Raw genomic sequence first — 27106 nt, 5'->3', positions numbered from 1 at the left:
CCCCAGGGTGGAAGGGAGCTCAGCGGGGGCTCTGCAGTCACAATACTGTGCAAGGCAGGAGCAGGAGCCCTTGGCTGGGCCCCTGGCCCCTCTTCCAGGCTGGGGCAGCAGGACCCAAGCTCCACTCCGGACGTCATGACGCCAGCCCCATAAGACACACACACACAGCAGCACACGGGCTTTCTTTGCGCTTTTATCCAAACTAAAAGTACATCACAGAGATTTGCGCCCACCCTGGGGCGTCCTTTACACATGGCTAAAAAAAACAGACAGGCATAGGGGGCAGGGGAGAAGTCTCTTTCAAGTGAAGTTCATGCTGACAGGTCACTGTTATCAAATCTCTCCTGGTCGTACACTTCTGCCACCACCTTCCTTCCCGCAAACCAGCGCCCGTTCAGAGCCTGAATGGCTTTGTGCGTCTCGGAGGCCATGGAGAACTCCACAAAGATCTTGACTATGATCTCGGCGTCCTCCTCTTCTCCCTGCTTTTCCTGGTAGATGATGACCCTGTTCACAGCCCCAAACTTGCCACACTCTTCTGTCACTTCTCCCTCCAAGTCATCATCAATGTCCTTTGGATCCACCATGTTGCGCAGCACCATGACCGTTGACTGCAGAGAGAAGAAACAGGACAAGTGAGTTGATGTTGCCACGAGACACCGGGGCTGATCTGCAAAGCCACAGCAGGTGAGCAAGAGGCCTGAGCAGCACAGGACAGCCCAGTGCTGTCACTGAAAGCACAGACACAAGTGAATTTCTCCAAAGGCACCAGAAGCACAGGCCGCTCTCCCTGCCTCCCTGTGGTGGACTGCAGTCAGAAATGCTCCACGTGCCACCTCTCGTGCTGCTAGACCCACCCGTGAGGCACAAGGGATACAAAGACCTCTTTTTTGTTCTTTTCTTGAGTGTTGCTCCTATCCAGATATTTTTTGATTCATAACTTTCAGCAATTTTGTTATATATTTTGGTGAATATTGACCTTAATCTCTGCATACACTGGAAGGTTTAACCAGCTCTTTTATCCCTTTGGCAGCTGACCAGACACCACCATTAAGGGAGGTAACTAAATACAAGTCCATTATACTGTGTGCTACATGCATGCTAAAGCCATTTGGACCAGTTCTTATACACATAAACCTGTTTAAGTGTCCCTATGGGCCTACTAAGGGCAGCACAACCAGAACTGCAGTGAGAATGCCAAACGCCTTTCAGAAGGGTGTCATTTTAAGACTCTCTTTGATGCTGCTGAACGCTTTCTTCATTCGAATATACCAATGGAGCTGGATTCCTAGGGAAAGGTACTCGCGACACAGAAAAGCTAGCAGCAAAGTCAAAGTCCTGGAGATGCAGCTATAATGCTGATTTCCACCCAAAAGCAAAGGGTGGAGCATCCTCTTATGAAGTGCTCGTCAGCACTATCCTTGCAGGGCAAACAGAGAGGGAAGGTGAAGGGTCTACACAGTGCCAGAGCTCAGAAAATCTGTGCATCAAGGAAGGATCTGGATCACGCACAGGAACAAGTGTCCGGCCAGGTTTGTACAGACACTGGCTGCCACTTCCCAACATTCCTGTCCTCTTTCTCGCTGCATCTCGTGACATTTCCTGTAAGAACCTCAGAGTTTTACCCTAGAGTAAGAGGTTGTAGGGAAAAGGCGTTTTTAAGGCTCGAAAACAGGCTGCCTTTGGCACAAGGTGGTAGGTTTGCATCTTTAATTACAAGCCAGAGCAAACCAAGATGGCCTTTCAATGACTGTGAGTGAACAGAGGGTCAAATCAGAGGGCCCTGCAAGTGAAGCCGCCTCTGCCCTAGCAGCTGGACAGCACTCCTGGAGAAACTCAAAAGCAGCAGCTCCCAAAGCAGGACAGCAAAGAACCATCACAGGCAGCTCAGGAGCAGGCAGTGTTCATACTCCTACACTAGCTCTGTGGGGCATCTGCAGTATTTGCTGCTGGAAGATGGCACGACGGCCTGCCGAGCTCTTGAGACAGAGCTGAGCCAGGGCCTCGTGTGCTGAGTGCCGCACACAGCTCGGGCAGCCAGACACACTCACCTCCTGCTTACGGAGCAGCTTCTGCATCACCATGTGGCGGGCGCTGCTGCCCGAAATGCTCATGTGCTCCTGCTCGCTCAGCATCTCCGGCCGCTCCGACTCCTGGAAAACCTCCTCCTCCTCCTTCTCTTTCTTGACCTCCACCAGGCCCAGCGTTGGGGGACTTGCCAGGATGGGATTAACAACTCCCACTTGTGGGATGGTGACTGGAATGGGAGGTCGAGCAGGGGTTACACCTGTAAGAGAACAAACCCTGCAGCATTAAGGACAGAACTCCTGTTTTGCAGCCCTTAGACACCAGCTAGGAGGGGGTGGGGCATGGAATCCATGTTACTGCTCTGAACCGAGAGCGGCCAAGGAGGCTTTAAGCAGCTGCTTGGTCAGTGCACGGGGCACGTGCTCCCCACACACCTTGTATGCCTGTCCCGACAGGAGACAGCAGCGTGCAGATCTTGCATGGAGCAATAACCATCTGCACCTTCACTCACGGTGCCGTGCATTTCTGCTGCAAAGCTCAAGTCCCTCTCAGATCTATTACACAACAAAATAAACTCCTGCTATGCTGCATAAATTAAAAAAGAGAAGTTCTTGACAAGGGAGGGCAGGGAGGGGAATTTCAGCTCCACATCCTCCTTGGCTGTGACTCTAGTTGTGTAGAACTGCACTTTTACCAGTTATACACGTGACAAAACGACTGGCAAACCCACCTGTAATGACTCCTGGAGCCTGTGCTGCCATCACAGCCTGTGGCAACGCCCCTAATGGCTGCGCCAGAGTCAGTGCTGGAGAGACGAGCCCAGGAGTTGCCAAAGTGCCAAGAACTGCAGCTCCTGCCACCGCTTCCTGCAAGGGGAACAAAAAAGGCACATAGCACACTTTTGGTGCACAATGGACTATGTCAGCCCCTTTCTCCTCATATTTATTGAAGTACTAAATTCGCAGGTCCTGGGGATGGCAGCCCTGCAGTGACATTGGAGCAAGAAAGAGCCCATCGGTTGTCCAGGCCACCACAGTAACCACCAGACATCAAGCCCTGGAAGAAAAATGTTCTCTCATGTTTCAGATTTTCCCCATGCTGACAAGGTGCCAGGCACACTCCTGAACGGGACAGCAGTGGATTCCATCGCTGCTTGTGGGAACACAGGCAGTTCCAGAGCAGAAGGAACTGCTCCTTGTTTCAACCTCTTAGACTCAAGAGGGCCTCCAACAAGTGCTCTGAGGCGGACGCAGTGGACAGCCCAGGGAGGCTCTGCTGAACAGCTCAGCAGGCAGCAGCAGCTCTTACTAGAGCTAAGGAATTCTAATGCATTGAACCAGACCGATGGGAGCTCCCATCCCACCCCTTCTGACGACAGTCTCGGTGCTCTTGGGGCTGTGTGAAGGACCAGGCTGGGAATTCTTCTGGCCTGACTTTTCCTTAAGGCTTAGCCTAGGATCAGATCGCTCATCTGAGTGAAAGCACAGAGTGGCCCCAAACGTTGATGTAAGTGGAAGGGCTGAGGAGGGCACAGAGCATGGCTGCTGCTGTCAAAAGCTGCACATCCTGACATCTGCTTAGGTCACTCTTCTTGGTTCTGCAGTTTTCCCTTACGCAGTTAGGTGCAGCAGCAGCACAGAGCCCTGGCTCTGGCCTTCATCATCACAGCAACCGCAGACAGGGCTCATGGCAGCGAGTTCCTGAGACAGCCACAGAACTAAGCTCTGCCACCACCATTTCGCCTGGGAAGGCCTCTCTGGGTTTCATCCCTTTTCATGTCTGGAAGCTTTCTTCACACTTCCACCTTTGATAATTAAGGCGTTTTATAGCCATTTCTTGTCATTCACATGGTCTGAACCTGTTCTCCCATCCTGTTACCTGCTTCGCTCCATATGGACTGAATTCAATCAATAATTTGATGCTCTTCTCAGGATAACTTTTATTTATGGCAAGGAAAGCTCTTCTAGTTCCTTACTGTTTATCAGGTTTTCCATTTCCCTTATTGTTGCAGTCCTTCTCTATAATCCAAATAAGACTCTTGACTCTAGATGGCCAAAATCCAAGAAATATTCTAGATCAAGACTTTGTTAAAATGATAACACTTCTATAAAACTACTAAATAATTTGCTTAATATATCCTAGGATCACGACTCGACTTTTTGTTGTTTAACAACAAACTACACTTACGAATCCTTTTCTTGTTTGCACAGGCCTCCTATAAACTCCCATAACGGAGCAGAAATTCTCAGGCTTTGGTCCTTAAATGCAGTATCTTGTATTCTACTAGTAAACTCCACAGACAGTCTGATTCCATTCCTCAGGATCTCACTTCTTTTGTGCGATATTCCATTTCTCCTCTACATTTACAATGCATCTCATCTCTGTATTACTGACAAATTTCATTAGAGCTCTAATTCCAGGACTGAGATGGCTAATGTTTGTATTAGTGGAGATAAATCATGAAATAATTCCACCAGAAGGGCAAGCAACTTCCAGCACAGCTCATTTTCACTCTTTCTTCATTTAATTCATGCATCTCAAATTCAATGCAATAGCCGTGGCCTTGCCTAACAGCTTTTCGTATAGGTCTCTAGCAAATCATGTTCTGAGCTTTGAGCAGACTATGCAGTACATTTTTATTCTAATAAAATTTAGTGGTAGGACTCAAAGAAAGTTATCACCCATCCGGATATTCCCCCTAGAACACTCAAATACATTCCATATGTTTTTACTTAACCTCTGTCCTTCCTTCAACACTTTTTTTTTTTTTTTTTTTACATCTTTCCCTCCCATTAGAGTCAGGAGAAGTCTGTAGATGCCACATCTTTTCCATAACATTTTCAACACAGGTGTCATGTTTACTGTTTTTCAGTCATGCAACAACAGCCCTGACTTGACAGAATTAGCTAAAAAGAAAACAACCCTCCATTAAATATACAACATTGAACATGCATGACAAATTCTGGGCTCTACACCTATTTAGAACACAGCAACACCAAGCGCTTCATTAGCCATGGTGCCTTCCACTTCTACTGAGGATTGAAAAAGCAAGGAAAAATACCTCATAACCTCTAGCTCCCTGCCTAGGCTTTTTGTAATTTTGAGTTCAGTCTTTCCTAGCTGCCACACTTTTTACTTAAATGGCAAGAGAAACTCTAGCAGCTTTAGCTTCTTACCTTGCACTGTAAGGCTGATTTTTGAACAGTGGCTGTCAGGTATAGCTGTCTGCTATTCAGTACCTGTCTCTACTCACAGTTTTATTGAGGGACGGAGACACTCCCTTCTTCCTGGGTCAGCATGCTAATTCCAGGCGAAATTGTATCTATGACCTAGAGCTTCCCTCTGGTGCTCATGAACTCTTCACCCGAGTTACTGATTAGCTGCTTTAATTTCACAAGTCTCTTCTATTGAAACCACAAAGCCCTTAAAGAACATATGCAGATAGGGCCTGCATTTAATTGAAGCTACTCTGTACAAGAACTACCCTAAAGGAGCAGTCCTGACTCCCTGCAGGCAAGGAAAACAGGCACATATACAGGGGCTCACTTTGGACACCAGTTCTCCTCCTCGTCACGGGCAGGAGTTTCTGCTACCTCTCACTGCAGTCTCTGAGCAGACTTAGTCTGAGAACTCCTGCCTCAATACTCAGTTCTGCTCCATCGCTGCAGCACCTGTTTTCTGGACAGCCTAAAGCCACTAGAGCTGCCTTTCACCTTACCACAGGCAGGATCTTTTCAACAACTCTACTGCTCAGGTGACTGTTTGCCCTCATTACTACCCACCCATCACATACTATTTGACATTCTTTTAGCTTTTAAGTACTTAACTTCTAGCTTTAACTTTTAGCTATTGAACTATTTAGCTTTTAACTATTTTAACTACTTATTTAGCTTTTAACTATTTAGCTAATTTTAGCTAATGCCTATCCAACCTTCCTCACCCATTTCTTTAAAGGTCCAATCACACACTCTTCCACACCTCCACAAGTGTCCTAGACAAGCTTCTCTTTGTGAAATGCTGGGGATGCAGCTGTCATTAGAACTACCAAATACTTGGCTGGAAGAGCTGCTATCCTCGATACTAACAGCACCAAAACACCCATCCGTTTCACAGAATGACAGAGCCTGGGCCTTACCTGGGCTGTGATTTTTGCTGTGGCCGCTGCTGCAGCTACAGCCGCCGCTGGAGGCAGCCCTCCTGGGGTGGCAGGCGTCAGCAGGGGCATCGGGGGAGTGACGGCTTTGCCCACTCGCAGATACTGCCCTCCGAGGTCAAAGAGGTTCATCGAAGAAACAGCATCTTGAGAAGACTGTGCTTTCTCATACTCTGCAATGAGAAAAACGCCTGCAAATGACCTTCTGAACCTGTGAACTCAATCACTCTCTGTCACCGGACAACTTAGACTTATATTTATTAAGAAAAGAATAGGACCACTTAGAGCTCCAGTGAGAAGCCCTTCACTTCTTAGTTCACTCATTCCTCTGACTATGCAAGCATTGTTAAGAATAGTAAGCAAAATATCTCAACTAATTAGATTTCTAAGATCGGGCACAGGTCCTCCCCCAGACGTGTTACTGCTCTGCAGTTTGAAGTAATTCTTCCACTAGAGTTAAAACAAACAAAGAAGATAATGAATATCAGAAAGCCATTTTACCAATGAAACCGTAGCCTTTGTGTTTTCCTGTTGTAGGGTCCCGTGCTAGCGTGCAGGATTTAATCTTTCCAAAGGCCTCGAACACGCTCTTGATGTCATCGTCTGAAAGGTCCTGATGCACAGACGCCACGTAGATGCGGTTGAAGGCCCTTGCCTCTTCTGCCAGCTGGTCTATGATCGGTTGTGCCTGCCCTATGTTACTCGGTCTTCCGACCTGCAGAGCAAACAAACAGCCCATGAGTGCTCGGAGCAGCGGCATCGGGACTTGTCAGGACACACAAAAGACAAAAACGGAGACGGCTGCAGAACTGCCGGCTCGGCCCACGCAGCCCCTCGTAATGCTGCAAGCAGCACAGGGACTCACCGCTCTGGGACACAACCCACTCTACAGGGCGTTCCAGGAGCACTGAGGGCCTCAACAGGCTGCCTTCTCTCCCCTGTTTTTTCTAAGCAAGCACTTTTCTCTGCTCACCTACCAGAGGCCAACTTGCAGAAAGTGAGAACAATGCTGAAAGCAAGACATGAAGCTTTCCTGCCCTTCTGTGAGGGCTCCTAGGAACTGCTTTGAAACAGCTCTGCAGACATGCAGAATGCAGCTGAAGATTACCAAAAACAGAGGTCCAGCAGGAAACAGATTCTAGGTCACCTTCCACAGCACAGTGCTGTGGGAAGCATTTCTAGCCATGAAAAACTTTATTGACAGTAAAAAGAAATAAGTCTTGAGGCATGTCTGCTACTCACCTTTATGTTTCTTCCTCCCAACATGACAGAGTTCATCTGCTCCAAGGCCAGCTGAGCAGCTTCAGGCACCTCGTATTCCACAAAAGCAAAACCCTGGAACAGAAGGACACTCTCACTGAATCACACCCATCTCAGGCTGTCTCAAATTAGTGCCAGCTAATGCAGCCAAGAGTCCCCATGTACCAGATTCCAGTTATCGTGGCCTAAGGAGACACTTCCGTAGATAATTTTTAAGAAAGCAGAAAGCTGCAGGCTGAAGCACAGACCCACGGCCACCTGCTTCCCGAGTCTCTCATGCTCATGTAGTACGTGCAGAGGTACAGAGAGGTGCAACGTGTATAGAGACTCATACAGTCTCTACACCCAGTGGCCTAGGGACAGGCCCCTGCACACAGGACTGCTCAGCACCCCTCACGCGTGTGGCTCCCACCACAGGCAAGCTCAGTGGGTGGCCACAAACATTTACGCGAAAGGCCAGGTCCTGCGGCAGCCCACTGGCTAGTTCAGGCCAAGGATAAAGGCTCTTTTCTTGCATATAATCAGGAGGGCCTTGTGGATAAAAGGAAAACATTGTTTGAGCACCATAAACCAACCTTGTGCTTCATTGTAACAGAGTCCCAGGACATATCAATGCTTTTTATGGGTCCGAAGGGGGCAAAGGCCTGACGAATGGTGTCTTCTCCCAGCTCATAGTATATGGAACCCACGTACACGCGACACATGATGGCCAGGGCGCGCTGCCTCTGCGCTGCCATCTGTATTGGAAAGAAGAACTGGCTGGTTAGGCTGGCGGGTGGACACGGACGCCAGGACAACTCCTTCCCCTCCTGCTTCCCTCCCGGGAGCTAAGGCCCAGCAGCAGGCAGCTCCTTGCTGGCTGCAGCACACCAGGGACGTGTGTGTTAATAAAGAAGTCTTTTCCTGCTCGGTGCAGACTGCTGGAGCGGATGGACAGTGCAGGTGACTCCCCGGGCACAGCCAACCTCTGCTGCGGCTGCCGCCCCAGCAGCCTTGGCCCAGCCCCGCTGCTCAGCTCTAGCCCAGCCCGCACGACCCCATCTCCAGCAACACTTGCAGGAGGAGGAAATAACTCCGTTCCTACCCCCCCTTTGGCAGCCAGCATCCCGGCACCGGGTGTCCGCAGCCCTCCCGCTCCCTCCCGCAGGGGCGGTTCCAGCCCCCCGCCCCCTCCCGGCACCGAAGGCTCTGGAGTCGGTACTGTCCCCCCCCGCCACCCGGCCTGGCCCTCCCCGGGCAGCGCAGGATCCAGTACTAGGCACCACTTCAACACGCACATCAAAGGCAAAGCAAGAACGAAACAAGCAGTCAAATGGAATCTCTTAGTTGCATGGTGCTAGTACTCATCACTGCCTGTTGCTACCAGCTCACAGGGTTGTGCAGCCCCCAGGGACTTTGCCCTTAGCACTCCTGGTGCAGAGATGCCTCTGTTTTTTTTCTCCTAAATATACCTGACAACTCACTTGCAAGGCAAACCTAGAAGTTTCCTATAGCAGATATCCCCCAAGGCAGTACCCTTCAATTATTATTCCCCATATTGCAATTCTATAGTTGCTGCTCCTAACAAATATTATTCTAGGAAAATATTGCCTTCTTAAATAAGTAAATAATAATAAATGAATCACAGGTTTGGCCAGCATATCCTATCAGCATGTCTTGGGACCAAGGCAGAAATGAAGCCTCTGTAGAAGCAACTCCCTGTGATCAGCAGGACTGAACTATCGTGTGTGCTGGAGCTTGCGCTGGGCTTCGCTGCTGGCCTGGGGGAGGCACCACAGGGCAGCAGGGCTGCAGGCGGCTGCGAGCAGGCACAGAGGGGCACGCAGCTCCGCGTAGCTCCATGCAGCTGCACCCGGCCGCAGCTTGGAGCTTCCTCCTGCCAGCGCTGCCCAGCAGGTCTCCGGCTGCGGCCTGGGAGCCGAGCTCGGAGCTGCCGGGGCCACGGGTGCTCCAGAGGCACCTGCGAGGGACACGGCTCCCTGCGCTGGGCACAGGGTGCGCGCAGCAGCTGCGCCTGCTGGAACTGTGGTCCTCACAACACGTGTGTGTGCGGCTGGCACCAACCACAGGAAGAAGAGGGAACTGTCAGGCAACGGGGCTCAGCTCCTGCTATTCCACCTTGCGGGATATCGTGGTCAGGAATGGTTCTCAGCCCATGCTGCTGCTCCTGAAGGGATATTAAACTTGCCTTTTGACTAGGTTTAAATATTTCACACAATTAAAAGTAATAAAAAGTAAAACCCATTTCTCCCCATAGCTCTGTAGTGGACTATGGCACATGCACACACACAGGACTGCTGTGCTGTCTCCCAGGTCCTCCAACACCCTCCCAGTTTTGGTGCACAAAGGGCAGAACCAGGACCCGCACCCAGTGCCGTGCAGCTGTGTGTAAGGTGTCACAGCCACCCCCGTCCTGCCCCCATGTGCTGGTGCGGATCTGGTGCCACAGCCTGCAGCAGACAGGCAGTCCTGTCCTCAGAGGGCTCCTTGCCAAAGCACTGCAGCCTCGCATTGGGCAGAGGGGTTTCCTGCTCCTGCAGGGTACTTAAAGACAGCCCTCCCTTTTCAGTTATCACTGCAGCTGTAGCAAGAAAGGGGCTTTCATCCTCTCCCATGGGAGCAATCCGCCCAGATCCCATCAAAGCAGGTGTGGACTTGGGAGGAATCTGTTACACCTGCAATATATTAGAAATCTGGACCCATCAAAGTCAGAATTGACCTGGACTAGAGGCACATGTGGACTAACAGGAACTACTATCCTACTGGTGAGTGATGCACTATGCACCTGCAAACTATGCACAGGACTAAGTGGCAAAAACTCATGCAGAGAAATCTCACTGCTTGCACTAGCCACATTCAGTAGCTTTGAGCTGGTCTCTGGCCCTCTCTTCCACCTCTAAAGCAGAGTTTAAGGTATCAACTACCTTCATAAAGGCAGCAATGTTTGTATCCATATGTTTTATCTATAGAACATTGCTGTTGGTTAAGTGCAGAGAGGGCTATTTTAAGTACAAATTAAAGCATAATCTTTGAATGCTGCTTTAAATGAAGGAGGCGATGCAAAAACATCACCCCAGGCTTCAATTTTAATACAACGATTACAGGAAATTTTGCTCATCTTGCTGGTGCAACATGGAAAGTCTCAAGCTGTACCATTTGGAGAATTAAGTAGATAGTTTTTTTAATCATAGGCACTAGGATATTGCAATTGGAAGTTCAGGCTGCACTTCCTTCATGTAGGAATTTATGAATCCTGTCAACAGGAAAAAAAAAGAAGTGGGACAGAGGTTCATAGTTCTGTTCATAATTAGACATTCCTGAGGGGTTTGAGGATAAAGCATTTGTTGAGAAAAGGGTATCGTAGCTATGCCCAACTGTACCTCCCCTGAGCAATTCAGAGAAGACTCCTGCTCCTCTGTTCCATCCCACTGGCATTGGACATTGACCTTATGGAGGCAGGGATGTCTTAGGAGAATTTACAGTATTAACTGTGCCCTGATGGCTAATAAGAATTTAAACATTTCCTTTTGCATTATCAGTACCTGTTTTTCCATCTGCTGCCCGGGTGTGAATAATACAGGCTGCCAAAAACAACTGAGCAAAGCTCGTGGAGTTAATGTTGTTAAATAAGCACCTAGGTCTCTAGCTGGATTTCTTGGGCATCAGGGTTGGGTTCAGAAACCATTCGTGCCAAATTCATACTGAGAAGCATCCTACTCCATTCCAAACTTGCATGCCATGGTAAATTTTATTTCAGCTCCCCTGCTGACATGCAACCTGCTGTTGCAGTGTTAAAGTAGGGAAACCAGGTGACTATTTCAAGTGAAAGATGCACTAAAACTAAAGACCTCCAGTTGCATTTTATACCAGTCAAACACATGGTATTCCAGCAAGATGGAAAATATTTACAACTGAACCTTTGCAGGCCGAGTGGAGTTTTCTGCACTTTTTGCAGGGGCCACTGTCCAACATGCCTAGGAAAAAGGAGGGACTGGATAATCCCAGATAACTAAGTCCTAATCCCAGATAACTAAGTCCTTTGCAATGTCTGAATAGCAATTCCAGCACTAAAGGACTGCACAGGTTCCCTGAATAGTCCTGCAGCTCTGTTACTTTCACCCTGCTTTTACGTTCTGTGAGACCTAGCCTGGAGACATGCACAGCAAGAACCGCCCTGCGCTACGAGGTGCTCCGCCAGCCTGTGCGCCCCCGTCCTCCCCAGCGCCGCAGCTGCCAGGTCTCTGGTACCGTCAGTTTGCGTTACAAGAAGTCACCCATTTGTGAGTTACCTTGGCAGTTAGTTTTAGGTCAGGACCTCAGAACTGTAGCATCCCTAGAAATGCAGCTCCCACAATTTCACGGGTGTGTTCAATGGTTCGAAATCTAAAGCTTGCTTTGCCAACTGCCTCCAAGGCCCCGACTGCCAGTGCCACAGCAGACTGCCCAGCCCAGGGTCTTCCTCTGGGGAGTTTACACTTTGCCTCTGCTTGTTGTGCTTGTCCATAACAGGTGAGTATGTGGGAGGGTTGTGCTGGGTTGAATTAAGAACATTGTATTACCACTACATTCTTCCCCACTCTAGGCCCTGACTAAGACAAAGTGCCCAAGAAGAAGTGAATATGTCTATTGACCGATTGTAAAGGTGAGAGAGGATCTCCAAAGCCCATTGTCACTGCTGCCATCTGAAAGACAGTAAAGACAGAGTTCAGTCTGTTGGAGCTGAGCATACTATGGCTGTTTGTAAAAACTCAAGCAGAGCGGCGGCACAGGGACCCTGTGAGAGAGGCCTCTCCTTCCTCGCCCCTCACTGCCTGGTCCCAAGGACTATCCGGCGCGGGGACCCTGCAGGTGCCAGTCCCACCAGGCCAGGGTGGAGTTGTGCTGCTGCCACTGCCTCAGGAAGCAGGGTCTTCTCCCAGGGGGACTCAAGGCAATAGTAACCTCTGCAACCACTGTCGTTGATCACCCCCAGCATTTTAAGGAGCCCCTTGACCACATCAGCCACTCAGAAACACGCACAGCCCGGAAAGGCCCGAGCTGCCGAATGCGGCAAGCACATCCACGCTGACGCTTTGCTTAAAAACGCCCAGCGGCCAACCCAGTATTCTGGGCTTCTTAACTTTGAGTAAATGTAGTAATATGTCCCAAAGAACTTCTGAAGGAAGGGACACTTGAACAGTTTAAGGATTCTCCTTAAGGAGAGAGGCATTCCAGCATTAGCAGGAATGGCCAAGCAAACATCTCAGTAAAATTGCCAGTGTGCAAGGGAGAAGGGGCAAGAAAATTGGGTAGCACTGTCAGTAAAGTGAGACAGGCACCCACTCGTCACAGGGAGAAGATGGTGAAAAGCTCCCAAGAACCCCACACACCACGTGGGCGGAACACAGAACCCACAGGAGGTTCTTTGGATTGGATTCTGCTTTTTCAAGAAGCATTCAGCCAGCCAAATAGAGACAAAATTCATCTCAAACAGGAGAGAAATTCTTAAGAAAATTTACTTTTTGAGCATGTGAATTTTGGGGCAATTTGCATGAGTCAGTAAAGTGTATTTCTTGGAGGGATGAAGACAGCAAACTTCAATTTCCCTGTGGAAAGAGAAGCACAAGTACCTGGCTCCGGGCAGACCTCAGGGCTGTGCTCTGGTTCTAAGCGCAAAAAAACTCCACCTTGTTGGGGAGAGTAAGAAGAAAAGGAGAATCTTGGAGAGGCTCTCACCTGCAGGTTGGTGAGCTGCTGCTGCTGGTGGGCGATGGTTTGCTTCACCAGCACGCTCTTGATACTCTGCTCCATTGCATACTTCTTTGCCTGGAAGGAAACACAGACTCTGTAGCCACAGGACAGTACCACAGACTAGGGAAGGACATCTGACTTCACACACAGCTCCCCAAACGACTGTTGGCCAACGGTGCTTTCCAGGGCTCCAGCCCCAAGCACTGGGGCACTGTACATTAGCCAACGTCTTACTAACATCTCGGTCTGTGTCTCGGAGTCGTGAGCCCTGAAATATACCACAGTGTTTGGGCAGAGGACTGGAGGGATTCACGTCTGCAGCAGGCGCAGGTTAGGGAAGCAGCATGCATGACACACTCAGCATTTCCCCTCTGCCTCCCTCTGCCCCTCAGACCCACCAGAGCACCTTACCTGCTGGGATGAGGACAGGACAGAGCCTCCTTCAAGTCCTTTCCACTCAGAGAACATCTGGACAAAAGAAGTTCTAACAGAAGGGAAGGGGGCTCCTAACATCCATGCCCAGCTTCGGGCACCCACCCTTCCCTAGCACATCTGGCCTGCTCTAAGTGGGAGAGCCGCTGCTTTTGCTCACTAAAACTCTCCAGCTCTCCTTTTTCAGCTCCTGGCCTGCCAACACACATGGAATGTCTTTTGCATTCAGCCTTCCAAAATTTTGACAACACCTGGGCTTAACCCCCAGCAACGTGGATCCAGAGGCTCTTTGCCAAGGGAAACCCGCACGTGTGCCTGCTCTCACGGACAGCACGGACACACTTGGCCAACCCCTCGGGCACCTGCTTTCCATGGCTGTACATGTTTGGGGGGTGCCAGGGAGCAGCAGGCTCTAAACGGTGGATTTGAGGCGTTTGCTTCGGAAACCTGGAAACGGACAAGGGGATTTACATCCGTCAGCTATGGAGCAGCCTGAGGCAAAGAGGCCGTTTCACACCACGAGCCAAACACACACGAGCAGCTGCAGCAGCACGGGAACACTCGCAGCCAGCCTGCCCAGAGAAGCGCTGCCTGCCTCACTGGAGCACAGAGGACACCTGGCCCACGGCTCCCACTACCCCTGAGGTTGTTTTTCTCCCTCTTCTCCCAACTCTGCTCTCCATAAGCCAGGCATCACTCACTGCCATGAGGAAAGTGAGCCAGAAGTCAGCAGTAACCTCCCCACAGCTCTAGAAAACAGGACCAACAACCAGAAATCAGAGCTGGACTGAGCGTTTACCTAGATAAAACCTGGCTCAAAGGAGTTGAAAATGCTCGGTGCATGCGATAGGATCCCTGTACAGCAATGGGGAAAGGCACATGGGGAAAACGAGCAGAGATATTTTGCAGTGTGTCCTTGTGTGGATAAACCAAAGACCAGCTAGAGCATTAGAGACCTTGCAGAGTACAAGCTGCTCCTAGCAGTAACTTGGCAGCAGTTCATATTTTTTCAGGATCACAGTGTGATCTCAAGGTGTCACCTGCTTTGATTTTGACTTACACCCCACGCAAACTCCCTCTTCTGTCCCCAAAAGCAACAACAAACTCCCAAAATAAACAAGAGAGGGGCACAAGTTTAAAAGAGTGGATCTAAACGCAGCATGGCCAGTATCCGGTACATATTCCTTGGCAGATGAGTTTCCTTTTAAAAAAGCAATAATAAGCAGTAATGGAAAAAATAAAATAAAATCAAAATTAAAAAGGTGCTAAGAAGCAAATATACATCAGCTTCACTCACTTTCTGGAGAGCTTCCTGCTGTTCCGGTGTGAGGGGAGGAAGCCCCAGTTTAGCTGCTGTGCTTTGTCCATTTTCCATCTTTATGGACTCCGTACCCTGAGAAAAGAAGAAATACTTATGAAAATTTGATTTTACAAAAGCTTCAATTTCCTTATTCCCAGAAGCTCAGCGCACTTACTGTTAGGATGTCAATTTTTTTTTTTTTTTTTTTCAGAAAAACTCCCTAAACTTACTAGCGGTACATGCAAACCTGTTCTTTAATACTCTAGCCACTTCCAATAGAGACGCTATGCCAATGAGCTGTACAATCTGACTCCACGCCGTGCCTGGCCCATGCCAAACCGCAGACCGGCCTCAGGAAGCGCAGCCTCCCACAGACACTGCTCCCTTCCAGCCTTGGCTCTTCGCTGGCCTCCTCACTTCATGCTCACGTTTTCCCCCAAAGAGCTTCCCGCAATATGATTGCTCTGATATTCCTACCGCGTTGGGTAACGGCAGGTTTCCTGAGCACAGCCATCAACAACTCAGCAGCTTGGGTTTTCCTGGTAAACACCTCCCAACTTTACGCTCAGTCTTGGGCATCCCCAAAATATTATCACCTAATTGCCAGACAAAATGACATCTGTCATTAAACAATATTCATGGATGCCCTAGTTGTCCAGTAATTCTGCAATTACTCAGTAACAAGAAAGTTACAGGAAAACAACCTGAATGGAAAAATGACAACAATTCTCCCGGCATTCCAACAACAAACTGTCACTTGGAGAAAGGGTAATACCAGAGGAATGGGAAGTTGAGCACATGGAGAAGCTATCATGCCCATTAGTCCGATTCCCAGCCACTCAGGACAAGCCATTTGCTTACACCACACTTAGTCCCAGATAACACATTAAAGTTTATTGTGGGCAGAAGTAGTTATGAAAAAAAATATTAATCACCTCCAGATAAAATAATACTACAATTTTACTACTATATGAACAAAATTGAGATTGGAGGAAACAAAACAAAAAAAATCCACACAAAACAAGCCAAACAAAAAACCCACAACCACACGCAGCTTCTCAGATACATCTTCAGCTTTCTCTCCAAAGCAAAGGATCTGCAGCATGCTCGTGCAGAAACTGTGTCCTTTGTGCAGCCTCTTCACCCTGCACCAAGTGAGGGGCAAAACGCAGCAAGGACAGACAGGCTGCTGCCCCTCTCAGCGGGACACGGCACAACGGCAGGACACAGCACAGCGCTCGTGGGGCTGGCAGTGTAAGCACAAACACAGCCACAGAGGAGCCATGCGCTGCACATCTGCTTGGAGGACACGAGCGCGACTCCTGCTCCCCGTGTGCCATGGTGGCACACGGCGCGGATCAGCCATCCGTCTCCTCCAGAACCAGAGGCAAGCCCATGAATCCATTTTTCTCTTACGGTATTGTCATATCCGCTTTCTATATATTGATATGCAAGATGTTTGGTTTGTAACAGGAAAGGAAAGAGTGAAATACAATTAAAAGATAATTTTACCAGATGATTTCTTTCCATAATAGACACCTCCTAAATATAGATGGAGCTCAAGCATATTTGCCTGGTGTTCCCAAATGAGGGTAATTATTTAGATGTAAAATAAACAAGCAAGTTTTATAACATAAACTACCAAGTTCAATAAGCAAAACGCAGCACAAAGGACAAAAAAGCAGAAATTTCTTCTACATTCTCAGGACACATCTTGGGGGCACAGGCCCATGATATTCCCCTACAATGCAGGGCTGGGACGCAGGACACCCCGGCCAAGCGCAAGGCCTCCTTAGCGCCCTGCTTTGGCCACAGTGACAACAAGACAGACCTGGAAAAGCCGAGTTGAGATGGGACAATCCCTCCGCACTGAAGCCAGAGAGGTCCCCACAGGCCACCACCCCAGCTCTGGCCCCTTTGAGCAGGGATCCCAGCCTGGAGCTCCACATTACCCTCCTGATGACCTGTTGCCTGCCCAGAGTGCTCCTGATCCAGCCTCAGCCCCATGCTAACTGCTGCTTCTCAGCTCATTAATCCATTTGTCTATTTTAAGCTCTGCATATGAGTCATGTTCCTTGTAAGCAGGTAATGCTCAACTGCTGCCTGAAGGAAACAGCTAAGGGCAGCCCACCCTCACACATACTGAGCTCAGTACCTGCCATCCCACTGTCCATCATTCCCTATACTGAGACCTGCCAGCAAGTGGTTTGCTTAAATGACAGTGACTGACGTATCCTCTCTACAGAGTGTTCTTCACATAGACTTGGGATAGGACTGAATCCCTTTGCTGTGGGGACACAGAGTAGGACTGCTTTGCACAGACAGACTGTGCCCTGTGGGACCCTCACCCTTCTCACTACTTTAATTGGCATCAAAATACAGTAGAGACTGGCAGAAAATCAGGAAATCTTCCTGCTCAGCGAGACCCCAGGGGCATTTCTGGTGGTCTTGGCCAAGGCTAGCAAGAGCAGGGCTGCAACAAAGGAGGAAACTACAGCAAGATTGCTGCCTTCTTGGTTTAAAGTAGCGGGATAGAGACTTTTTTATTCATGTAGGTTCTGTCAATATCATCCCTCCAAAGCAGAAGTCATCTTCTCACTCAAACCAGCATTCACAGTTAACTATGTAAGATATCAAGTTAACTACTTAAGATACCAGCACAGATAAATATTTAAATAACAATTTTTAGTATGCTGAATAGAATTTGCAACTGTGCCTGTGAACACCATCAGTATAAAAATTAACATTCAATAGCAGAACACAAGAATTTAAGTACATCTCCTACTGAAAAGTTTCTGCCAGATTTGTGCCCATGTACCAGTGACTGAAGCAGTGTCCCCTGCATGCGGATGGCTTGTTCTTCACTGTGTTTGTAAGGGATTAGGCGCTCCACTATCTTGGAAGCAAAGAATGCTGCAGAAGGAGCTCCTGATGTTCACAGACACAGCCCAGGTCATTCCTACTCTCTTTTTACAGCAACAACTGGGACTTGCAGTCTTGCACATTCAAGGTGTCAAGTTCCTTGTTGGGAACCTTTGAGCATTTTCTAGGATCAGCGAACACGGAGCAGGTGCCCAAAAAACCCTTCTAACAAAACCCCATTATACAAGAACCTGGACACAGTGTTTGAGCGCTGCAGTACTTTACTGGTCCCCCTAAGATAAAATTCATAGCCACATTAAACATACAAACATGTTTGTATGTAAACAACATTTCCACAGCAGAAAAACAGACAAGCCAATCCCAAGCTGCTGATCACAAACAGAAACAGAGGTAGCCAAGACCATGTCATGCCTGCAGTGACCCAGAGCAGCACTGCAACAGCAACCTGTGTCACCAGGAACATCAAGGACAGAGGACTACATCCTCATCATACTCATTACATCATCAGGAGTTTCAACTATCAAAAGGTTTAAGTCATACAAGTTCTTAACCAACCAGCTACATTTTTTTCAGTCCGAGTCTCTGCCTCCCCTTCCCCTATGTCCACACGTTACATATAAGCTGTTCTACAGTCAGCTCCAGAAAACTCCGTTTTGTCCATTCTCCACTGACAATTCAAAAAACAAGCAGAAACAAGTTAGGTTTGTCTATTGCTGCTTCTACTTCCCCTCAACTTTTTAAAAACTAGGGCAAGAGAAATGCAGTGGAAAGGATATAGAGTTTAAGCATTCACAATAAAGAAGCCACTCCAATGACTGTAGATTGATCTGATTTGTAGAAGCAACAGAGAATATTACCCATGTGTACATCTCCAGTGCAATTTGGAAGTGGTACGAGCTCATGAAGCGCCATAGTGTCCAAACATTGGCTGCTAGCATCCAATTTCCAGCATGCGAGGAGGGTGAAGCGGCCACAACTCAGAGTATCCAAGAACCCAGACCATCCCAAAGCTGGTTCCACGCTCTGTGCTGGCGGCCCTCCCAATCCTCTGCACAGATACCAGATACATTTGTTTCTTGACCAACAGCTCAGCTATATTAAAATCTTATCACCAACTACCTTTTAACAATGAGGGTTTCTTCAAGGCAGACTACTGCCCTCTGGTACTCCAGGGTATCTAAATAGCAGAGAATAGAATTAAAATCTCTATCATCACTCCCAATAAACGGAGGCTACTGCATCTAGCACAATAACACTATCGAGAAAACGTTCACCACACCTTACAATTAATTCAAGCCTGCCAAGCAGCAGCGTAACAGTAACTGTTGAAAAACAGTTGGTGCTTTATGCTAATACAGACTTTGAGAACTGCCTTATTTTAACACACTGAAACAGGAGGAAACAAGAAAAATAGCAAGAAAAAAAAGAGAACAGAGAGAAAGAGGGCGAGCTTCTTTTAAAAGGGAAATAAATAGAAACTGGATACCTTTTGCTATGAGCACTGCTTCTGAGCGTTGGTTGGCCCTTTAAGGTGGTTTGAACTCCCAAGAGTTCAGGCACATTCGTTGGGAATTTATTACATGGATGAGAATTTCTCTAAAGTATAAACACACACAAGAGAAAAAAAGAAAAACATAGAGTCTTGTTTATTTTATAACCACAAGCAGCAAACAACACAAAGATTCAATAAGACAGAGCGGGGAAAGTATTGATGATATTGCTGAAGCCATTAAAACAAGAAGCTTCTCTTAAAAAGCACTCAGCTAAGACAGAATACACCCAGTTTAATCCCTGCTCTAGCATCAGCGCTTGGGGACCTTCTTCTGAACCCCTTCATACTAGAAAACTTCAGAGTAGCAGAGCTGGAAGCGGCAGCACCCGAGCGCCAGGTCAAAGGCAGGGCTTTTATCTTCCCGATAGGCTGCTTCTCTCCCCACCCACAGAGAAAAGTCATGCACATGCATATAAATACGTGGAAGAATTTGGGCCCTATATAATGTCTGCATCTTCACGGATTCAGCTGCAACCTCCATAACTTTGTAAACCCACTAGCTACTTAAACGGTCACTTATTCAAGTAAGCAAAACCCTTAAACGAGCAAGGAGATTCTATGACAAGTTTCATTAGGCTGAATGACTGGCGTATGATGAGGCATATGACAAGGCTGCCCAGTATCATACCTCATTTCTTCCACAATACTAAATTTTATTAAAAAATAAAACCCCACCCTTCCAAGAACATGAAAATTCTTAAAAATTCAGGCAGACAAGTGAGCTGTGTACCATTGAAACCATTCCTTGCAATGCCTTCCCACTGCACTTGACAGAACTCCTCCCAAAGGGATCAGCATTGGGAAACAAAATCATTCTGCTCTGTGTCACATTCCTACGTGCAACGTGCTCCGCATCACCCCTGATCTATCCAGAGCCCAGGAATCACAGGCACCCACGTAACTTCGGACTCCTCAAAGGAAGAAAACTGCCTTTTCCTGGCAGCCACAACACAGCGCTGGAGTAAATCAAGCCACACGTGGTCCCCTTGTTCCTGATTACACCCAGCACGAAGACACAAATGTGTTCTCCCCTGCGAAGGATCCACTGCTTCCCTGACCACCACCTCCTCCTCCAATTCCTGTATCCTCCATGAGTCCCTCCATACTCAACACCAGCGCAGGCACCACAGCAAGTGCCGATCAGGAGCTCACGCCTGATTTCAGGCACAGGGAGGATGCCTGTAAACCACAGGCTCTCTCCACCACCTACCTGCTCTCAGCAAGGGTCAGGTGTAATCCTTGTCTGTGACACTGCCAGGCTCCAAAGTGACATTTGCCACTCGATGTCTTGTGTCACAGGCCTAGGGAAGAGCTTACCCCCAAGGGGAAACTAAGGGAATCCAAGGAGGCCATAGAGCACATCCTGCACTGGAGAGGACTAACGCCCAGCGGGGTGCAGCACAGCCAGCTCAGCGCAGGGCCAGCGAGACGCTCACCGGGCACGCAGGGCGGCCGAGGGAGCTGCGCTGCTGCAAGCAGCGCCCAAGACGACTGCGGGAAGTTGGGATGTGCCGCGTTAAAAGGCTTGGTAAGAATAACCAGGGACCATCTCACAAACAATCTGCCTTCTACCAGTGCTCAAGAAGCCCTCTCCGTACATTAAACCCCAGGGTTGATTCAGCACAGGCAAGGATCACACCACGATACTGAGAAAGATGGTGTTGACTGCAGCACCACTACAGTCAAATAGCTCCTATCTGGCTGGCTTAACTGTACTTCATTTTACTTACAGGTGACATATTGAATGGGCAGTACTATGGTCTCAAAAACTGATCCCAAAGGAAAAAAAGTCTCATTAACTTCTATGGGAGAGCTTTTCAATTCCACTTAATAAAGGCTGTGAGCCTGGGTACACAACATCACCATGCATTGAACATGTTCACCAGATTCTTATATAAAAAACACCACACACACACATACACATCCATCTCTACAATACAAATTTAAGCTCTGTGAGGGGACAATTCTTTAAGGAAAGCTTTGAGACATCTGAAGAGGATCTGCTATTACTAACTCCTTCAAAATTTCTGCCTGCTGCTGAGAGGTGTCTTCCTGCTGAGGAATGTGTGTGTGCTGCTAACACTCCTCAAAAACCTCAAAGCTTGCACACAACTACTAAGTTACAATTCTGTATTAATATTTTGGCAATTTACACTAATATTTAAAATGTTAAGTACTGAAAATATCTATGCAGGATTCTCCTGTAGTACTTCTTAATAACTTAGTACTCTGCAGCAAACTATATTCCCCTCAAGACAGCTGATCAGTAAAATGTTTCAGAAGACAATTCTGCAGATAATGCAAGTAATTTATTGAAGTATCTACATACTACAGTTTCCTTATACCAAAGCGCAGCATTGCAAAGGAAAGACAACTTGCAATGGAAAGATGAAGCAATCTCAGTAATGTCAAGGAAGAAAAAAAAAATATGCAAGCAGAAACTTGCTCTTCATAACCCTTGCAAAACTACTACTACTAATTTTGAAGACCAGCTGCTTCTGCTATTGTAAGGTCCAAGTGGATGTGGCTCACAAAAACACTGAAGGATTAGTTCAGCAGCTACAAAACTGAGCATGTTTATATCTCCCGGAAACACAAGAGTGAAACAACAGAAGAACCAGCAGTAATTCCTGCTTTTCCGATGTGGCCAGCAAGGTTTCAGCAAGCCTGCAAGAGGAGGCACGTTGCTTTTGGGGATGTCTCTGCAGGATGCCTTCCTCCTCCTACACTCACGGTGCAAAAGGTGCCAGGCTCTCTCCTCTCTTTCCCTGGCTTCAACTTCCCAGCTCGTCCTCCATTGCCTATAGAACCAGTATTACACTGTAATGACAAAAGCAACCCTAGAAGCCACACATCAGTTAGGCTTCACATCTCAGCACATGATCATCTCACAGAGAAAGAGCAGCCACAAGGCCTTAAGAATAGAACTTGCAATTACTGAGAGGCTTTCCAGAGGCTAAACAGGAACAGCCATTATCACGTGGTTATTAAGAGCGGGCAGCGAGCTGGGAGACACACTGGGGAACATGTCAGCCTGTTCTTTGGTTTCCCATGCCAAGATTAGACTTCAGGCTCTCACCATGGCTGGAAGTCTTGCTATTCATCCCTACTTCACCTTGGCTAAAATACTCGTGTTGTCTCATGTTGGCCTTGAATATCTCGGGCAGCCACTTAGTCACGGCACCAGGAGCAGAGGCTACAGATTTGCTTGCCAGCACCTCCTGGTTAGGTCTTTTTCTAGACGTAGTCAAGCTTCACCCTAAAGTTTCCCCTTACCTGCCCAATTAAATGCTCATGAAGTTTGTTCTAAAGTACAATAATACCATCCCAACAGTTACTGGTAAGAAGCAGACAAAACACTTACTTTTGGGGAAGATAAAGCCTGTACCGGGAACAACATACAGTAGTGCCTTCCTTAACTACACCAGGGATGAGGGATGGTGCTTCCTTCGCTTTTCAAAAACAACTCGCGTCCTCTCGCTGACAGCGTGACCGTCCTGATGGAGCCAGCGTCCACACACTTGTGTGCAGTAACTAAAGACAAAGATATAACCCTACAAAAAAACAACACACACCCCCTACTCAGGATCAAAATCTGATTTGCCGCCAAAGGACAAACTTCAGGCTCTTTGCACGACCACAGTGACACGTGCCACATCAATGGCTGGAGAGGCCGCATGTCAGGATACGGCTACAAGGTGCACGGACGGCACAAGGGGGACACAGGGTGCCGGGAGGACTCTCCAGGTTCTCGGCTCTTGCTCTACAAGGTCTGGCAGTTTTCACAGACAGTTACGTGGTTAATGATTACTGGGATCCTAGGGAGATCCGTACACCAACACGGAGATTCGGGAGGTTTTTGATGTATCCCTCCCAAGGGGCAGCTGTTGGTTTCAGAAGAAAGACAGGACCATGAGATAACCCAGCAACTTGTCTCTTCCTCCTTTCCTCCTTTTTTAAAAGGACCAAGGTTGTCTGTTGCCTCAGACACACCTGAAGCTGTCCAGGCTTCAAACGGCAGCCAGGAGGGGAACACATGTCAACAGGAGGCAAGAGGAATTGCACTCTGCTTGAACTGCCTGCCTGAGCTCCTACGCACAGACCACATCCCACAAGGAAGATTTGTTAGGGCTAGAGCGCCAGGAGGAAGAGGGGTTGCCATGCTAGAAACCTGCCTGTGCTGCAAGGCAAGGAGCAGGCTCAGTGCAAGGCTCATGCGGACAGCAGAATCACAGGCAACTGTTACCAAACACGTGCGCTAGGTAGAGCCGAGGGAAAGCGGGCAAAGCTTCTTGAGGACAACAGCAGAGGCGGCCACAACAGTAACATTCTGGATTAAAAATTTCCCTTATTGTATTATGTTTTGTTATCGCTATCATTTAGCACTTAACCATTTTATCTTTATACTTTTTAAAGCTGCAATGTCTGCCTCTATCTAACATTCAAATAAGAAGCACTGTTTTTCCTCAGTGGCGAGACTGAAAAAATAAGCTGGTTACATCAGTGATGATTCCCATCACAGAGACTCCCAGAATGTCTGAGGTTGGAAGGGACCTCTAGGGATCATCCAGCACAACCCCCTGCTCCAGCAGGGACACCCAGAGCATGGGCAAGGGCGGCATCCAGGCGGCTTTGAAGATCTCCAGAGAAGGAGACTCCACAGCCTCCCTGGGCAGCCTGTGCCAGGGCTCTGGCACTCTTGTAATCTAATCAAATTGAATGACTTGCACGCAAGATATATTCAATGTATGGGCTCAATAAAAGGTAGATCTGTACTTGACTATGCTGCATTTGAAATGATTCAGATATTTCGCACCTTTGACTTGGCATTAATAGGGGCACCTCAGGGTCCCTGCAAGATCTCCTCCTTTTCGCAGCACCCCCTCCTTCATTTTTTTACTATTTCTTTTCCTATTTGACTTTTTCCAGGACAGTAGCAGGACCCATACCTGAAATTTACTTTCAGAAAGTTAGTTAAAAGCAAGATCTACACTTATTAAATTCCAGACCCGTGCTCCTCTCAAGCAAAAAGACTTTGTTTTTATCTTTAAAGCTACTTGTACCCAGCTCTCACGGTTTAGCCTGTCTCTATGTATAACAGGCTGAAACTGTCCTCACAGACTGTGGAAGTTTTGAACTTTTCCCTGGCCTACTTCTTGGCCATATCATAAGACAGCCAGTTTTCTTCCTGACATGGAAACGGGATGTAGAAGAGCTGGAGAGGCTCCTGTGCTGAACGTGTAAGGAAGGAATCCCTGGATGCTCATTCCAGCTCAAGTTGCTGGGGCCGTTCAATTGCATCTTCATTTTCAGAACTTTAAAGCTAGGACCACATTTCTGCTTTTTTAGCACAGCAAGGTACGACGCAGCCACGAGGCCACTGATGAATAAACACATTACGGGATGTTCACATGCATCTTGCCCATTTCCAGTGAGATCTTTCAGACCAAAAGGCAACTCTCAAAACCAACACAGAGATGACGAAAAATTCCACTAAGGGTTTGGGGAGCATTTTTAACTCGCTGAGATGTACCACAACAGCAAGAACAAATGCACTATGTAAGATGCTTAGCATGCCCTGAAGTTTAAAACAAAAGGTGCAGAACTTTGTCAGTTTGCACTCTTGTTCCTGGAGAGCTATCTATCGCTACATACCCTTCAAACACCCAAGATACCAGAGAACCCCTGACCTGGGAGAAGGTGAAACGAAACGGTCCCATCGAGCCTCACATTCTTACTATATTCAAGAAGCTGCTTCTACATTCTTGAATCATCATTGAGACAGCTACGGCCTCTTGCCCAAACGTGCCAGCAATGACACAAGTAACCAAGAGGCAGCTGGTGCCACCGCGATAGGGCAGCACACTCCAGCTCTGCAGCCTGTTCCTCGCTTCCCACAGGCATCCCAGGACTTCTGCCATTCACTCCACCGCAGGCTCCTGCCGCTGCCTTCCCGAACTCGCCCAGGGGCTGCTGCCACCTCCTCGCTCCTGCCACGACGACCATCCGAGAAGCAGCAGCTCCAAAACGGGGTTCACAGAGCCCAGGTGGCTCTCAGGATACCCAGGAATGTGCTGCCTTGCTCCCAGCGCCAGTAAGAGCCGTGTTAGCAAGACCTGCGCACTTGAACACTGTATGGAGCTTGAGCTGCGACACAGTCACACCTCTCTGAAGGGGAATTATCACTTCATGCTGACTCTGTAAAGCTAAGGGGTCTAAGCTTGAACATTTGGATATTGGAAGCTGGCTATATTAAAAAAAAAATCCAACTCCTTGCAGCTACTGTCCTCTGCTCAGCCTATAAGAACATTAACTTCAAATGTCAGATTTGTAAAGAAATAATATAATTAAAGCTTATTTTACAGTGTTCATCACATCTATTTATAACAGAGTACGCATACACACATACCCAATAAAATTTCTGAGTCAAGGTCTTTTTCTCCTGTAAGATATCTTCACTGAAAAGTTGTTGTAAGCTGGCTTGCAACTCTGACAACGTTTTCTCAGACTCTATCACTTCCACACAGGGAAACAGCGCAGCGTGTGTTATAAAGGCAGCCAATTAGGCTGGGATTGAAATGCACAGAGCGTTGCTTTTTATATGGCATACATTAAAAATAAATAAATCAAATAGAGCAGCATCTTGCCACAGCAGTCACATTCACACTCCCTAGACACTTCAGCTGTCTTTGGGACCACATTTACCACCTCACTCCCAAGCCTCACACATTCTCATGGTCACACATTAATTCCCAGTATTCAGGAGGCAAATCTGCAAGCTCAGCAATGGTCGGGATGCACGGAGGCTAGAAGGGAATCAAAGCCTGTTATCCACATTCCCTCTTGACTATGTGCCCTGATGTTTCTGAAACTGAAAGAGAAATACTATGAACGACAGTGCCACTTCACAGCTTAAAAGGAAAGTTTAAAAAGAGTAAAGAAAAACACAGCAGCTTCAGAATTAGTTCTGCTCATGAAAAAAAAAATCAACATTTTCACATTTTCTATGAAAAAGTCACCTTGCAGCTTCCCAGTACCCACAACTACCCTATCAGGGGTGCTGCAGGCTGCCTTTCCTGGAGACTTGGCCCTCGAGGGTTTTCTGTCTCCATTTTGCACGACTTCATAACTGATCGAAATAAACATATGAAGAAATAACGTCCTAAGAGGACCCGGAAGCATCCCAGAGAGACCCAAGGAAGTAGTTTCTTCCGTTTAAGGGTACCCCACAAATAAGAAATAAATAAATACATACATACATAATGCGGGGGCCGGGGGAGGGGGGAGGCGGGGCGGAGAAGCTATCCAAAATAAAACCATCCTCCTGCCTTCTTACATTACCTTCAAACGAAGCCTCCAGAGTCTCCTGACAACACAACCAACTACTTTAACAATAAAGACCAGGGATGTTGGCAACATACGGAACCTCCTCACATCAAGCAAACGCGACCATAACGGCCGTCCAGCAGGCATCGAGCCCCTCGTGCCGCGGAGCAGCAGCCCGCAAGGACCGCGGGCTCGTCGGTGCCTCGCCGCTGCGGAGCGCGGCCCGAACCAACGAGTCCGCCGGGAGCGGAGGGCAGGGCCCCGCACGGACGCTCGGCGCGAGGCCGCTGCAGAGCGCTCGGCCTCACACGCGCCACACCGCGGGCCGCCTTGAGCTGCGGGCCGCGCCACGGCCGAGCCCTCTCGCGGGGCCGGCACCGCCACTCACCAGCGAGATGGTCGTCGTGGCCGCCATCTTGTCCACCCCGTCGACAGTTGCCGC

General features: G+C 48.2%; 1 protein-coding gene across 4 annotated transcripts; it reads right to left on the bottom strand.

The window, feature by feature from the left end:
- Positions 1-177: 177 nt before the first annotated feature.
- On the bottom strand, positions 178-27106 carry PUF60 (poly(U) binding splicing factor 60). Of its 4 annotated transcripts, XM_010223519.2 has the most exons (12): positions 27053-27106; positions 19273-19382; positions 14901-14996; positions 13157-13246; positions 12073-12123; positions 8017-8178; positions 7424-7516; positions 6683-6896; positions 6164-6354; positions 2759-2894; positions 2052-2287; positions 178-611 (listed from the first exon to the last, which is right to left on the bottom strand). In XM_010223519.2, exons 3-12 carry the CDS (start codon positions 14976-14978, stop codon positions 312-314), a joined length of 1551 nt encoding a protein of 516 aa, XP_010221821.1. In that variant the 5' UTR covers positions 14979-14996; positions 19273-19382; positions 27053-27106; the 3' UTR covers positions 178-311. The 4 variants fall into 4 exon arrangements, with proteins under 4 accessions (XP_010221821.1, XP_010221820.2, XP_088396252.1 ...); XM_010223518.2 differs by lacking the exon at positions 19273-19382 and having other exon boundaries at positions 27053-27093; XM_088540126.1 differs by lacking the exon at positions 27053-27106 and having other exon boundaries at positions 19273-19501.

The sequence above is a fragment of the Tinamus guttatus genome, unplaced genomic scaffold (genome assembly GCF_059628265.1).
Source record: "Tinamus guttatus ecotype Peru unplaced genomic scaffold, ASM5962826v1 Tinamus_guttatus_pri_ptg000056l, whole genome shotgun sequence".
Classification (NCBI taxonomy): Eukaryota; Metazoa; Chordata; class Aves; order Tinamiformes; family Tinamidae; genus Tinamus; species Tinamus guttatus.
Note: the sequence above shows the minus strand (reverse complement) of the source record. Positions and strands in the feature narration are given on the sequence as shown.